The 16,895-nt window shown below is 47.3% G+C and overlaps 1 protein-coding gene across 2 annotated transcripts in view; it reads right to left on the bottom strand.

Moving 5' to 3' along the window:
* LOC119379410 (insulin-degrading enzyme) overlaps positions 1–16,895 on the bottom strand; it is a 439,455-nt gene that overhangs the window by 240,695 nt on the left and 181,865 nt on the right. For both annotated transcript variants that reach the window (XM_049411974.1, XM_037648727.2), the window contains exon 13: positions 5,479–5,581. In XM_049411974.1, the coding sequence (XP_049267931.1) occupies positions 5,479–5,581 (103 nt within the window). The remainder of the gene's footprint in view (positions 1–5,478; positions 5,582–16,895) is intronic.

The following is a 16,895-nucleotide window of genomic DNA, read 5'->3' on the forward strand; positions in this document are numbered from 1 at the left end:
ATACGCCTGTTGCTGCATTACTCAGGGTATGGCTGTCCAGGAGAACGAGGTCGCCTGGCTCCAGGGTAACTGGCCGCCTGTGGTGGTCGTAATGTGCCTTTTGTTTTGCATGAGCGGCAACTTGTTGCGTGTGAGTAAACTCAAGGGCCTGGGCAAGGCACTGCCGAACTTCTTCGGAAAAGGCATGATAGGCCGCAGAAGGCGGTTCAACGTTGTCCTTGGTGCCAGGTGGTTCCCATGGAGTGCGCAGCTCTCGGCCATAACAAAGGAAGGCTGGTGTAAAACCTGTCACAACACTCTCCGCAGTGCGGAGGGCAAAGGCGATTTCAGGGATGTGCGAGTCCCACTCCTTATGGTTGGTGCAGTAGGCCCGAAGGCATTCTTTAACTGTACCATTGTGGCGTTCTACCATCTGTCCCGCGGGGCAGTAAGGCACAGTATGACTGTCTTTGATGCCCCATTGCTTTAGAAGGCCTTTCCAAAGGGTGCTGACGAATGGTCGGCCGTTGTCGCTAGAAATTGATACCGGTATGCCATGGCGGCTGAACACTTGCCGCATACAGTCAACAATGTTTTGGCTAGTAGCGGCTCTCAGAGGAAACAATTCAATGAACTTTGTGAACTTGTCCACCCCCACCAGCAGGTACTGGTGGCGCCGAGGTGTGAGTGGTAGTGGTCCAATGACGTCTACACTGAGCTCCTCCATCGGCGCAGTGGCCCACTGGCTGCTCATAAGGCCTGCTGGCTTTTGGCGATTGGCCTTGGAACGCTGGCAAACTTTGCAGCATCTGACATATTTAGATATGTTTGCTCGCATACCTAGCCAAACGAAGCGAGAAGAAACACGCTGCAATGTCTTGAAAAAACCTGCATGTGCGCTAGTGGGGTGATCATGTGCCATTTTCAACACGAGAGTCCGCAAGCACGCCGGTAGCCAAGGCACTTTTTGGTCTCCTCTTTGCTGAACGAGTAACCCACTAGACTCCAGTTCTGTCGAAGCGGCCAAGTCCTTAATTAGGCGTGATTGTGGGTCATCCTCCAGGAGTGGTGTACCCTGCATGACGCTTTTGAGTTTGGCAAGCAGTGGGTCACGACTCTGTTCCTCGACAAGACGTTCAATATCGCTCAGGAGAGTCGTATCATCTGTCGTAGAGAGAGGGGCAACTGTCTCGAATGTGATGTGTTGCTCGGGCTCTTGGATGGTAATGGGAAACAATGTTTCGGGTAGAGTCTGGCTAGGGTTATCTGGACAGTTCAAGGGAGCTCGGCTAAGAGCGTCAGCTGGAATGTTGGCAGGTCCCCTCCTATGTTTGACCTTGCAGTTCAGACCTTGCAGCCGGAGGACCCACCGCTTTACTCTTGGTGAGGCCTGATCTGTGTGAAACATCCAGGACAGAGAAGAATGGTCGCAATGGATTTCAAATTCCGTAAATTCGAGGTAAGGCCTGAATTTATCTACCGCCCAGACCACTGCCAAGCACTCCCATTCCTGAACTGTGTACTGTTTCTCTGCCTCAGTGAGGACCCTACTTATAAATGACACAGGTCTCAATTCCTCAGGGCTAGCCTGGAGAAGCACGGCTGCTATTCCAATACCACTAGCATCAGTCTCCACCACAAAGGGCCGGTTGAGATCAGGGAGGTTCACCACGGCATCATGAGCTAGAGCTTCCTTCAGTCTCCCGAATGCATCCTCTTGCTGGTTTGTCCACTGCCAGGGTGCATCCTTCTTTAAAAGGCTGGTTAGGGGGTGAGCTGTGAGAGAAAACTGAGGTATAAAGCTTCGATAATAACCCGCCAAGCCAAGAAAGGCTTGAAGCTGTTCGATTGTTGTTGGTCGAGGGTATTGCAACACAGCAAGCACCTTGCCCTCATCAGGTCTACACTGCCCAGGTGAAATTACATGTCCGAGGAACTTGAGTGAATTGCGGCAGAGTTGGATCTTGTCTGGGTTAATGGTGAGGCCTGCTTTCCTGATGCGCTCTAGTACACATTGAATGTGTTCCACGTGGTCATCAAGGCTGTCTGAATAAACCAAGACATCGTCCAGGAATGCCATTGCAAATCTGTGATTTACACCATCCAGAACAGTATCCATCAAAGTTTGGAAGGTTGCTGGCCCACCTGCAACACCGAAGGGCATCCTGGTAAACTCGTAGGTGCCCTGGTGGCAGATAAATGCGGTCTTGGGAATATCCTGCTCCCGCATTGAAATATGGAAAAACCCTTGCGAAAGGTCGAAACTCGAAAACCATTGCGCCTGGCCCAACTGTGCCAAGAGCCAGTCAGTCCTGGGCATGGGATAGGCAGGCACCCTTGTACGGCTATTCAGTGGCCGATAATCGATGGCAAGGCGGAAGCCGCCAGACTTTTTTGCAACCAGAACAGGGGCGCTTGTCCACTGGCTGGTGCTCGGGCGTATGAGTTCATGTTGCAGGAGATCAGCGATGCAATTGTCCATAATGGCCTTTTTTTTAGCATTGACAGGGCGAAGCTTGCAACGTACAGGTTGGCTATCCCCAGTGTCAATGCAATGTTCAGAAATTGTTGTGCAACCTGGAGTAGCTGTAATGATTGGGCTGAAGTTCTCAAGCACTTGTGCGAGACGTGGGTCTACATTTACTTGAGACGCGAGGTATGTGGGGTTGCTGGGGGCTGGAATTTCTGAGTTGGCAGTAGGCGCAGGTTGCTCGGCAAATATTGCTTGCAGGTCGTAGATCTCTTCGCTGTCTAGCCCTCCTTTAGGCCGGCACTCTCCCTTGGCGAAAGGCACCATACACTGCGGTTCAGTCCCGATCGTCCAACCTCCAAGTGCAACATGAAGGGATATTCCGGTCACAGTCAGGAAGTCTCTCCCGAGTACTACATCCCTACAAAGGTCGGGCACACACAAAAACCGCTGCCAGCGAGAGCCTGCTGCCCAGTGTATCTTGCATCGGAGCGAGGTAGCAGATTGGGACCAACCTGTGGCCAGGCGGAGCGCACGTACCTCTCTTTTATGGCTGGCTCCTGTTGCTTCGGCGGCTGCCATCGCCTGCTGTCCCAGAAGGCTTACGCTGGACCCAGAGTCTAAGAGCGCCTGGAACGTCGTCGCACCGATGCGGATGTCGAGCAGGGGTTCCTTTCGGCCAGCAGTAGTTCGCAACCTGGAGCGCGCTGTCGTAGATGCTCGCCGGCGCAGCATCTACCAACGTCGGTTTCCCGGAAACCGACTGTCTGGGCATTCAGCCCGCATGTGCCCCGGTTGACCGCAGTTAAAACACGTGGGCGGCACATTTTGCCTAGCCGTAGCGCACTGGCGGGCAACATGGCCGATCCCTCCGCAGCGCTGGCAGTGGACCTGTCGTGTGTTGGGCCGCTGCCAACGAGCGGCCGATGGCGAGGCGTAGGCTAACGGCTGCGTCGGCGTCGGGACGGTGGAGGCCGGATTGAACTGATCACGGGCGTATGACGGTTCAACAGTTGCAGGGTGTAGTGGCCAGTGGTATGCCGAGGCAGCGCTGGCCGAGGACACTGCGGTAGACGTAGCCGTACCCACAGCGGCCGTCATTGACATCGGTCGCGGTCCGAGGGCCGCCATGTGTGGTCGGAACGCCAGGTCCCTTGCGACCTGATTTGCTGGTGGAGGCGGCGGCTTGTACTGCCAACGCCGCCACGCTCTTTGCATCAATCCATCCGCCGCGGCGGCGAGCTCTTTCAAGGTTGTGAATGACAACCCTTCAGCGAGGTCTTGCAGCTGCGGGTGCATTTGGCGGAGAACCCGCTGCACTTTTTCTTCCTCAGTCACCGGCTCTCCGATACGATCATAGTATGCCGATATGACGTATATAAATTCCTTTAAATTTTCCTCGGGGTGCTGCGTTCGCTGTTCGAGCTCCTCCTTCAGGCGGCGTTTGGAGTCGATAGAAGCAAACTCCGCGCGGAAAGTTTTTGTGAATTCGTCCCACGAGTTGAAAGCGCCGACGAATTGCCACCAAAGCTTAGCGCTGCCCTCCAAGGCAGCCGGCACCACGTTGCTAAGTCTTTTGGCCTCGTCGATACCGGACACGAGGCAAAAGTTCTCCAACGTTCCAGGAACACCTCTGGCGACTGCAAATCGTTGAAGCCCGAGAACTTCGGCGGTTCAACGAGCGGTGTAGAAGTCACGGCATGCGGCTGCGAGGGTTGCGGCACGGGCACCAGCACACCTAGGCCTACCGGCGCGGCCGTGACTGTAGCTACAGTGTCTAGGCACTGTACTGTAGCGGCCATCACACGTTGCCGCAGCAGGGAGGAGACTTGCTCGCGCTGGATCACCGATCCATCGGTTTGGCCGATGAGATACCGCACGACATCCTGCGGAACGATTACGTTTTCCATTTGATCCCGGACGGGCCCCCACTTGTCAGGGAGGAGGCACTCACAACACGTGTCGTCGATAACACACTTTATTCCCTACTGCCCCTTCTCCTCACCGTCGCCACTGTCCATCCTCATGATGATGATGACGGCACCGACTGTCGCGCCATCTCTCGGCCTTACGGTTGCCGCCTCCGCCACACAGTCCTTACACAGTGTTGCAAAAACTGTAATATGCTTACGGACAAAGTAAGACTTCACAGCAGTATTTGCGCCATCGTGCAGAGGATTCTCACTGATGTTCTTGTAAGTAGATGGCAACCCACTATAGCTGGTCGGCAAGTAGAGCAGCGACACCCATCAATTACAGAAGCAAAAACCACTAACAGTGCAGCGTATAATGAGCTGTCATGTTAAGCTGTCAAACAAATCCCAATAACTTGTTTCGGAACGAAACTAGTATACCTTGAGCAAGAAAGGCAAATCTTGGGATACAAGCAGATATTTCATTAAAATTAAACAGTTGGTTGCAGTTATGAAATTTTCGAGTAAATATTTTTGTACATAAGCATTTGCTGCTTCATTATATCGATCTATAATAGCAAATTCGCAAATGTATTGAAGTACCTTAAGATACATTTCAGAAGTATCGTATCAGATACAATAATTCCAGAAGTGTTTTTATCTGCATCTCTTAATACTTCTTGCCCAAGTATCTTGTATCGTATCGCGATACAATTTCAAAGTATCTTTGCCCAGCCCTGAATACCACATTAAAAGATAATAATAGCAATAATGATACCTAATAATAAGTTTTTTTCTAGTTTGGTGTCACTTAGATCACCACCGTTTTATAGGGATGCTCATAGCAAGCATCCATCCATCCATCCATCCTTTAGTGTGTCTTCTTGACCAAGTATGTTCTCGAGGCAAGAGTGGTGCTTTTGGTACTGTGAAAGGGTAACGGGCCAACACAAGAAAAATGGTTTTTTGTTTAGTGTGCCTCTAAAAATTTGGCTAAGTTGTTCACAGCTCCGTCTCCTATTTATAGAATGTGCTTTCTAAAAGCCCAGGTGTGGTACAGAGCCCTTTGAAAAACCTTGCACACTGGATGCTCAACTTTTAAAATTGAAAGTTTACCTGCATCACAGAGTCAGGAATGGGTTCCAAGTTGTACTGCGTGCCGTACCACTTCTCCACAGAATCTGCCTGCCCCATGAAGCGTTTGGCCACCACAGCAATCCTAAAACAAATTTGCAGCCATGTCTTCAAAATGGCCATCAATCCCATCAGTGCCCATTTTTCCACTGCCACTTTAGAAAAAGTACTACATATACTGTACATATAGGTTATACTGTTCAACAGTACAGTATAGTAAATACTATATGTACTAAATGGCCCACCAACAATCAGTATATGTAGTATTATGCCGTAAACTTGTGCCATATCCTATGACCAAGAATGTGATAAGAAAACATATGAGATACTGATAAATAACTACATTCCAAAACAAAAAAGTAGGGGTGTGCGAATATTCGGAATTTCGAATATTTTTCGAATAGTGTTTGCTATTCGATTCGATTCGCACTGGAATTTTACTATTCGAACTATTCGAACTTCCCAAAAACAAACACAGTCAACGTCAGATTGAAAGTGACCCCTTCAGATTTTTAATATGCTTCATCTCATTACACTCTCGTATTGCGGCAAAGCTGCCTTTCAAGCTCCGTTGCGGTCGAACTTTGCCAAGACAGTCAACGTCCGATTGGAAATGGTCTCTAGAATTTCAATATGCTTCACCTCATCACACCTCGGTATTGCGGCAAAGCTGCCTTTCAAGCTCCGTTACGGTCGAACTTTGCCAAGACACTGTCAACGTCCGATTGGAAGTGGTCTCTAGATTTTTAATATGGTTCACCTCATCACATCTCGTATTGCGGCAAAGTGACCTTTCAAGCTCCGTTGCGGTCGAACTTTGCCAAGACACAGTCAACGTGCGAAAACAGAAGCAGCGCGAAAAAAACGACGACATAAATAGGAACACACACAACAGGACAGCGCTAGTCCTGTTGTGTGTGTTCCTATTTTTGTCGTCGTTTTTTTCGCGCTGCTTCTGTTTTCGCATCATGAACCGACTCGCCCAAACCTACAAGTTGTTGCTAACAGTCAACGTCCGATTGGAAGTGGTCCCTAAATTTTCAATATGCTTCACCTCATCACACCCCGGTATTGCGGCAAAGCTGCCTTTCAAGCTCCGTTACGGTCGAGCTTTGCCAAGACACTGTCAACGTCCGATTGGAAGTGGTCCCTAGATTTTTAATATGCTTCACCTCATCACATCTCGTATTGCGGCAAAGCGACCTTTCAAGCTCGGTTGCGGTCGAACTTTGCCAAGACACAGTCAACGTCCGATTGGAAGTGGACCCTAGATTTTCAATATGCTTCACCTCATCAATTGCGGCAAAGCTGTCTTTCAAGCTTCCTGCTACGGTCGCAAATATATTAACTCAAAAAAAAAAAACGCTGGTTCCAACATGGAGATGAAAGATGTGGCAGAGGTGGGGGCTCAATTAATGCTGTTTTGGACCTGAAATTTGGGCAGGAAGTCCGACAAATCGGAAGCCGAAGCTTTTTAGCATCCATATTTCAAATGTTCTTATATATTGACGTCTATGAGGCAGATTTGGAACTCCGGACTTGAAGGGAGCACACCCTTGTCCGCCACATCAGTTGGGCTTCCACAGAAATTGAAAGAGGAGGAGAGGCTGAGGAAATGGCATCTTTGACTATTATGTGTAAAGTGTTGTCAGCAACACTTTGGTTGCACCAAATCATGTACATAAATAGAATTCGGCCTCTACATTGCACCCCGCCAGTGCTTCATCAACCTAGCGAAAAGAAACATTTTCGTGTTGCTATTTCGTAAGAATATGCTTAGGAATACTCTCTAACTTTTTTTTCTGCAATTTCGCTTCGAAGCATTCGAAAAATATTCTAGAAATATTCGAGAAATATTCGAAAAATATTCGATTCGATTCGCACTCACACTTCAATATTCGAATTCGCTTCGCACCCAAAATTTTGCTATTTGCACAGCTCTACAAAAAAGAGCTTGTGAAAGCTGTGCACTTTGGATAAATTTAAGCAAACTTCTACGCCAACTGTCAATGCCCAGTACATGCATAGTGAGACACATTTCACAAAAGGATGCAGCAGTGAAACAGTGATAACTTTATCACTGCTGACTGCACACTACCACTGTCTCATCACTATTGAAGTGACTGACTATTTCTGGCCACAGTCATCCCTCTTATCCTTAGCTGGGTACTACTATGCTTTATTACAATGACCATGTCATGACTCGCATATTAATCACCACTTAAGCACAGACTTGAGTTGTATTAGAGCATTACAGCCAACAACACAAGCTAAAAAGAATTGTTAATTAAACCAAAAGTTCACTTAAACTCCCTTTTGAATAGATTCTATTTCCTGTAAGTTACAATTATGGCTCAGCATTGCCCCAAGACATCTACATTTGTCATACAAAAGAACAGAAGGAGCAAATGCACGGTGCTATAGCTGAATTTTTCTGCTTTGCACACTGTGGGCTGTACGTTACATTGTATTCTACCAAAAAAACCTTAAAAGTTTGCACTACCCACAAATTAAATGTGCTAGTTACCCACACAAACGTTATTAAACAGTCTGCACGTCAATTCATATCAATCATCATTATTCTCAGCCTAGTATTATGTCCCCTGCAGGACAAAGGCCCCAGACAATGATCTCCAATTTGCCCTGCCTAGCACGAGCCATTTTATCCTTGCATACTTCTTCATTTCATCGCTCCATTTAACTCCCTTCCCTTGGTATCCCTTCCGTTGCTCTAACTGACCATCGGTTGTCTGTCCTATGCATTACTTGGGCAGCCCCAGAGCCGTATATGTGGAGAGTCTGACGATTGGGCGGGGCAGTGACGTCGCGGCACGGCGATGACGCCGTTCACGTCTCCGCCACGCCTCCGCTCCGCCGCCGTCCGCCATATATAGTCTTTCCGCGCGACGAGCGTACGGCTGACATTATATACGTCCTGTTCATCCGTGAAATCTAGCGCTGCTAAACAAATTGCGAAAGTGAAATTGTGCAAGCACATTGTGATACAAATTTAATGAAGAATATGGAGAGAATTAGATGTGTTGAAATCACCAAGAAACTGATTTCTAGAGTTGTGTACGCCGATTCGAGTCCACAACGTTCTACGATACGCACTGTGCTTTTAGTGCAGCTCTTAAGTGCCCATTCCTGCGTTGTTCGGCACCGCCGTTGGCGTCATCGGCGTAACCGATAAAGCGAACGAGGACAAAAGATAGCGAACGCGGAGTCTGTCGATACCACAAGCCACTGTCCTCTAACATGACTTTCTTTCTCCGTCACGTGTGCTCGCCCTTCGGTCGGAGCTCAATCGCATGCAGGGCTGGCAGGTGTGCTGCGGCTGTCTCGCTTGTCGTGACGAGGATGTTGATGTCAGCGTTTCGCTTAGTGCGCGACACCTGCAATACACAGCGTGGTGTGCGTAGCACTCGAGCACTGGCAGTTTCTGTGGCAATACGTAACGAATGTTCCAATGCGGATAGCCAGAACTTCAAACACAGTTGGCGTTGCCTCAATACAAAGCTGTGCTCAGAATTCGCATGAAGAAGTATCATGATCATCGGTGAGTTTTCGTGCTATGAAGGCCTTTGAGTGTGCGTCTATCTTGGTTTGTTTTCTTGATTAATTTTTTTGAAGCTTAGGTTCAATAATAACGACGCTTGGTGATGTTTCTGATGCTTAAGATGTTTAGTACGGTTCAGCTGGCGCTTCTCTGCACGGTGATCTCCTTAGAAGTTTTTCGACCCTGCAATGATGGTCGCTCCGAAGTTGGAGTTGAACTGTTGAGTGTAATATATATATCACACTAATTTCTTTACTTGCTTCGGGAGCGGAGTACCAGCGAGTGCGCCAGATCACTACAGTCAGAAATCAGATCTCCCATGCTTGCGCTTTCAACAGTATGGAGGTGTTCATGCAAGCAGAATTCGTGATGTTGAATGTCATGGTCATTAAAACATTGCTTTTAGGGTGAACGCCTTAGATGCCTCATGAAACGCGCTAATTGACTAGAGTCCCGAGGCTTCGGCACCAACACGAGTGAGGCAAAAAATCACGTGTTGACGTCACCATGACATCGTAGATAGCTCAAATTTGTGATGTGTCAATGACGTCATGCTGATGTCGGATTACGTTACGTCATCTGATATTGTCATCACACGACATCAGCGCTTTGCACAGCCTCCGTGATCGGCCCACTGATCACGGAGGCAAAACAATACCAAGTAAGGTGCCGAAAGCTTGCAACGCCTCCGATCCTGGAGGCATTAAAACACCATGTGATGACGTCGCCAGGACGTCATAGGTAGCTAAAATCTGTGACGCGACAATGATGTGATGTTGACGTCAGATTACGTTAAGTCATCTAATAACTTCCATCACATGACATCGGCGCTTTGTACAGCCTCTGTGATCGGCCCACCAATCACGGAGGCAATGCAAGACCGGGGGACGTGCAGAAAGCTTGCAACTCCTCCGGTCTTGGAGGCGTTGCAATAATGTGATGATGTCATCGCGTGAAGTCACGTTATTCGATGTAATCATGACGTCACAAGCTTTGGTCGAATGGTGGCATCATCACATGATTTTTCCCATCCCTCGTGTTGACGCCACTGACGCAGGCCGCCGACGCCATGGACACCGGCGGTCAATTTTCGCGTTTGCTGAGGCATATAAGGTTTTCGCCCGAGAAGGTGCAGGGCCCCTAGAAGGCGAGTGTTAAATGAAAACGATACTTTGTTCTGCTAGTGTGTGATAGCGGACATTCTGTTGATTTACTTTAAGAAATCATTTTTCTGCTCAACTTCTTCACGCCCTATACTTCCTAATCACGAAATTTCATCGAGGACATGAGGGCCCCTTGCTATAATAGAAGAGCTTCCTGCACGAGCACAGACATCGTGCACTATACGTGCGTGACTAGAAAGCGCAAGGCACATTCGCTTAGCACAGAGGTGCACATTAATTTACATGCGCAAATTAAGCGTGAACCTGGTATCATGTACAAAAGCGGCAACACAGCGCTAAATGACACCATAGGCCGAGAGTCACAGAAACGCAGACCACATAATGTGCCAGAAACGCATGCCAGATAACCGCCGCAGCTGATGTGCAACGGCACTAACCTGTGATATCGAAATAAATCTTCTCCACACAACATCACGTAACATCCCAAGCTCGTGCTCAGTACATGTGATAAATTACGTAAACGCCACATATCAACCTTGACACTTATGCATGATCGCTGCAAAATTTCAATCTGCCCAAGCGTTTGAAGCGTGAACCATAAAACTCCTTTTTTTCAGCGCGACAAAATGATTTTTAAAGTTTGTGCGCTGCCCCACCACAGTGGTCTAGAGGTTATGGCGCTCGACTGCTGACCCGAAGGTCGCGGGATTGAATCGCGGCCGCGGCAGCTGCATTGTCGATGGAGGCGAAAATGCTTGAGGTCCATGTACTTAGATTTAGGTGCACGTTATAAAACCCCAGGTGGTCGAAATTTCTGGAGCCCTCCACTACAGAGTCTCTCTGAATCATATGGTGATTTTGGGACGTTAAACCCCAGATATTAAAAAAAAATAATTAAAGTTTGTGCGCCTGAAAGGGCCCCATTGCACAACGAATAATAAGCTTGTGCTAATGGTACGCTGTTTACAATACCAGCAATATTCAAGCGAAATACTCAAGTACGTCACTCGCATAACACGGAGCAGTCGGTCGGGGTCCATTTGCTGCGTCTGATGTTTCTAATCCAAAGGCGTCGTCGCTTCTTTTACTTAGGAAGCCTAAAAAGGCGGAAACCCTGCGCGCTGCTGTTTGAGCAGTCAACCGCACAACAACAGCCCATCGCACGCAACAAACTGACGCATGAATACGCGCGCGAGACCATAAGTGGCTTCACATAAGAGTCGCAACCTATGCGCGCTGCTCAGCAATAGTGTGAATGCGGCGCGCTGGCGCCTCACCATCGCGGCTCTGCCAGACTCCACGCCGCGCTGCCGACACCGGCGAGGAGAGAGGGTTCACGAGAAGAGGGCGGCGCTGGGGTGGGGCGCGGAGAGCGGTGAGATGAGAGAATCGCCAAACTCTCCCGAAGGGTATATGGCTCTGGCCAGCCCAGGTCCACTTCTTTCACTTGATATCAGCTACACCTGTTTGCTGTCTGACCCCCTCTGCCATGCTCAGATCTTTTAATGTTATGCCTACCCTTTTTCATTCCACTGGATGCTGCCTGGTCATTAACCTTTTTTCAGCCCCATATGTCAGAACTGGCAGTATGCAATGACTGTATACATTTTAACGCGATAGCGTTAGAGAGCTCGTTTCGCAGAAATGCCGCTGTCGGTGTCGGCGTCGCTACGTCGCTTGTGAGCAAAAAATCGTCCGTGACCGAAAAATCGAGAAAGATGCAAATAAAATAAACAATAAAAATCTTCGGTCCCATTGAGGATCGAACCGGGGCCGTTTGCGTGGCAAGCAGGTGTGCTACCACAATGCCGCAATGTTACTTGCAACTGCTTCGGGAAAAAATACTACATAAATGCCATGTAGTGGAAGGAGCCTCCTTAACGCATTTTGTTCGGCAGGTGTCACGATGAAAATGAGCCTATTCGGCGATTTGTAGGCGCATTGGCGAGGCCATCAAACTAGTACGTTTTTTTTGCGCGACACCATGCTTCGAAAAAAGCCGGGTTAGTGCAGCCATCGCTGCTAAAAACACACACGAACTTTCAAGCAGCTCTAAAAATGGACAACTATGTCCACCTAGCGGAAAACATATCAAGCCACTGCCTCCTTTCTAGAGGAGGCGTTGATCAAGCCACGGCCGGTCTGGAGGCGCGCGCTCGCTCCTTCCTTTACGGCCTGCGCACGGGGGCCTGTTTCTACCTATGGCCGCAATTTTGTGGGGGCGCTCCGAGCCAACTGCTCCCTAGCTCACTCCCGGCCGTTGCGGAGGCTAGCGCGCGCAGGGAGTGCTCGGCTTCCGACTTACCGTGGCGCTTTCTGAAGTTACTCTATATGGTATTCATGGTACCAATGCGATAGAAACATGGTAGCAAGTATATATGATGACTTTGGTAAATTCCGCTTTACAGAAGTGGTGGCGCAGGCCACTCATAAGCCCGCTTCTGTTGCTCAGCAAAGCATCGACGCGGTTATAACACAGCCTTGTTTTTTTTTTTAGGTTTCTGTAAATTTGAGAATAAGTAAGAGGATGAACATTGCATTTGGTTGAGGAAACGGTTTAATCATGGTTTAGGAAATGTTTATTTCAAATGTATGTGCCGGCCGTCGCTATACTTGAAAATAACAAAATTGCACATTTTTTGTTGGAGGCATCTTAATTCGTGCTTTAATACTGAAACAAATGCTTCAAAAAAGTGAAAGTCACTGCATAATGGGGACGGCCACGCTGCAGACGAAGAAGAAACATAAAAAACTTTCAGAGAATCCTTTCAATGGGAAACAGAATGTTTTCCTTGGTACTACAACAATATGCGCATGGAGAACTGAAAAAAATCACTGCTGGTAAAACACTGTTGTGACAATCACAGTTTAAAGGAGTCAAGTCTGTCACAGCCTGATATGCTTCCGTGAGGGCTTGTGAATAAAACCGGAAGGCCTGTCATTCTGATCTGTTAACTTTTTTGTGTAGTTTATTAAGAAGAATCCGGAGAAACTTCTCAGAAATAATATGAGCCAGCACTCTCGCGTGACTCTTGTCCACACCTTCCGGACAGTCCAGAAGTGGCGAATCTTCAAGGTATGGCTCAACAGTCAATTGCAGAGTCTCAAGGATTTTCATTCGAGGAAGATATTTGACTGCTTTCTCGAAGAACGTCACAATTGTGTGCAGCATTCATAGGAACTCCGGCTTTGGGTAGTATAGATTATAGGCTTCTTGCTGACGGAGAAGATGACACAAAGGACTGCTCGTTTTGTTTGTCGTCACTAGCATGGCGCATGTTTCGCAACCGACATCAGTGATGAGTTTGGCAATGTAACCACCTACATACACCAAGCCTGAATAGGCAAGAGAGCTCGGTGGTTTGTGAGGAGGTTCTCGCAGAGCTTCAAGTTCCTCAATAACATCTTCCGGAATAGACACCGCCGCTTCTTCAATGTTTTCATCGCGAATGCCCATGTCTTTTGAAGGTAGCGCCTTTTCCTTGACAAAGTGGGTCAAAGCAGCTGTGACGGCTCTTGCGTCTAGCGCATCATTGCCCCCGCACATTGCCCTCAATTTTCCAAACAATGCCTATATAGGATCACTGTTAAATTTCTTCGTGAGCACATAGTTTTACTCCTTTTCTCAGAAGAAATGGGACTGTCTCCACTGTGGACTTTGTGGTGAAAAGCAGGGCAGCGTACGTCTCGTCTGTAAAGTTTCCAACGCCAGCGGCGACAGAAGAATCTTGGATGCGCTTAATGTAGCCCGACAATTCATTTTCCAGCCACAGCAATCGGCTGTCGTCCTGCTTTGAGATGGGAAGTTTCCAGTCATTTCCACTGTACGTAGTGTTATGAATGTGTAACCATCTCTTTATGGCTTTCATGAAGTTGATTGTGGATGCTGCATCCTTAAATAGAACAATAGAGGAGTTGCCCCTCAAGTTTCGCAGATGTTCCAGTGCGCCAATGACTTGGAGCGAGAATACTTGCACTGCACGCATTACATTCATCTTTTCCAGGTTAGATGGGTAATCCCCTCTGTGACGTTGTAAATATGCGTGGCCCACCAAAAATGCACTGCTGTGGCAGCTGGGGTTCTCTAACGTGCACATAAATCTAAGCACACGGGCCTCAGACATTTTCGCCTCTATCGAATATAAGATGGTCGGGTCTTAAAAAATATTGTTGTTGCTAGTAGCGCTGCGTGTGCGTCTTCTATTGCCGAGTGCCGAGAAAGGCAGACTGTCCCCACACGCACCTGTACTTCCTTCACCGCTTGCTACAACCGAAAGAAGTAATTAGCACGAGAAATTGGCCGGGCACAGCTGGTTTACAACACGAAGCGCATGTGGCGAAACGCGCTTTGGGCGGTTGGCTCGCGACGCCCTCACGCGGAGCGCGCCGTCGTGACTGTATAGAAAAAGTTCCATTGTACTCCCGGCGGCTGCTCAGGCCGTAAGGGAAGGAGCAAGCGCGTGCCTCTAGACCAGCCGTGATCAAGCAAACAGCAAACATTAGATAATGTGCTGCCATCTGTGAGGCATTGTGAGAAATAGTCTCGACTCTAGCACAGGGAAGTGCTTTAGATCGAAAACCTGTACCATTACTACAGAAACATAGCGCGCGCGTCTGTGTGCATGTGCGTGTAACAACACACATTAATAAGTATGCACTTAGTGGTTGAAGTGCGCACTAGGGGCCGGATTTCGCCATCGCGTTCAACTCTTAAAGGCGTAGCTTAAGGGTCCCCGATTTTTTGTTTTAGGGACAGTGGCAGCTTGCCCGTCAGCACTCTTTAATTATAAAAATATTACAGTGTGCATTAGGACACACAAAGGTGCCTTGGAAATTCACCAAACACACTAGTTCACTGAAAAAAGGCATGCGGCTGGCTTTCCAATTTGTGTAGATGAAAAGGCATTACCTTTTAAACCAGAAAATAAGCATGGCACATAAACATCTAGCAATTAAGTATCCCTCAGTACCTCGCAAGAAAAAAATTTTATGGTAACGCATCTGCAAGAAACACTAGCTGTCAGTGATACTTAGAATGTTCATTATTATGCCATACACACATATTAAAGCACCCCTCTGCCCTTGCTATTCATTGTTACTCCACTTCCCTAATGTGTTAATGGCTGCACATTTTTTAATGAAGTTTTAAAGCCACTGCATGTGTGATAAGACCTGTTACCAGGCTGCATACTACACCCACGGTATAATTCAAACCAAGGTTTCACTTGTCTTTCACGCTCCAATAATTAGAATTCATGCATCACCACATTTACCACTACAAAGGTGATTGCACCTCTATTTGTGTACATGAGCAGTTTTGCATTTTGGCCATATTAAAATTAATTTTAGTTTTATTGGCTGCATAAATTGCAGTAAACAGTCACTTATTAATTAAATTAACCGTTTGAGGGTTTTCGCCGTACATGTACGGCATAGCCTGTATGTTTAAAACGCGCACCTTTTTCGATCATTTCTCTTGCTTGGCATGTGCTGCCACATTTCGGGAATACGTAGAATTTTTTTTAATGCGCGGATGTCTCTCCGTTGTTTTTTTCTTTTTTCTTCCCAAAGCGGCGCGCTGGCTATCGCTTGCCCATCCAAGCGCGTTCGTGGTGCGGATGGTTTAAAACGCGTGCCTTTTTCGATTATTTCTTTTGCTTGGCATGTGCTGCCACGCTTCGGGAATACATGCAATTTTTTCCATGCGCCGCTATCTCTTCGTACTTTCTTTTTTTTTTGCTTTCCGAAGCGGCGCAGCGGCTTTCACTTGTGCATAAGAATGCGCGGACGCGGTGCGGCTGGTTTCGGTTGCGTCCTTAGGGTGGTTATCGCTTCTCGCGCCCGCAATGCTGATGGCTGTCTAGTTTCTAATATCTCAAAGGGTGACCGCTTGTGACTCGTTTATTGCTCCCTGGGGCATGATTACATCTGTTTCCGTGTGGCGCTAAATTACACAAACGATGCCACCGTGGTTGTGTCTCCTATTTTGGGGATCACGAACATTTTTTACCAGAAAAGTACTCTGATGCGCTTATTTTTGTATGTCTGAAAGTTATCTTAATACAATGCATAATTTTTATTTATAAAAAATCGTATAAGTATTTTTAGGGTTTTTCTTGATATTACTTTGAATAAACCATGTGTATGTAACAACAAAAATGATTTTTTTGTCACTTTACGGTCACGCAAAAAAAATTTTAGACAATTTTTTTTTCTTTAATAGAATCGTCTGAAGAATTTATTTCAGCAATAAAGAAATTACACACTGCATTTTGGACTGCATTTTGCGAAAAAATTTTAGCCTCAAAGGGTTAGCAAGCATACTGTTAGAATAAAACTTTGCAAAAAGAAAGACGTAGGACAAGGAAAGGTATGCACAGACCACAAGCGCTTACAAGTGAAAATTTTATTGCATGTGTGAAAGAACACATATATACAAAAATGGGGGCGCAACACGCTTCAGAGAGCATCGAAATTCACTGACTGGAGCACTGTCAATTCATCTCACCTTGCACTGTCCGTCATGGAAATGTAATCCCATCTTCAAAAGCACAATCAGTGTGTACAGTCACCCTAATCAGACCATGTGAGAAATCTTGGAGACATATCACATCATAAAGAACACCGCACTTTGTGTAAGTCAACCTTCTCTATTGTTACCAAACAGGAATTCAACTTTATCAATAGATTTTAAACACGTGCCTTGGTTGTTTGCT

Source organism: Rhipicephalus sanguineus, chromosome 1 (genome assembly GCF_013339695.2).
Source record: "Rhipicephalus sanguineus isolate Rsan-2018 chromosome 1, BIME_Rsan_1.4, whole genome shotgun sequence".
In the NCBI taxonomy this organism is placed as follows: domain Eukaryota; kingdom Metazoa; phylum Arthropoda; class Arachnida; order Ixodida; family Ixodidae; genus Rhipicephalus; species Rhipicephalus sanguineus.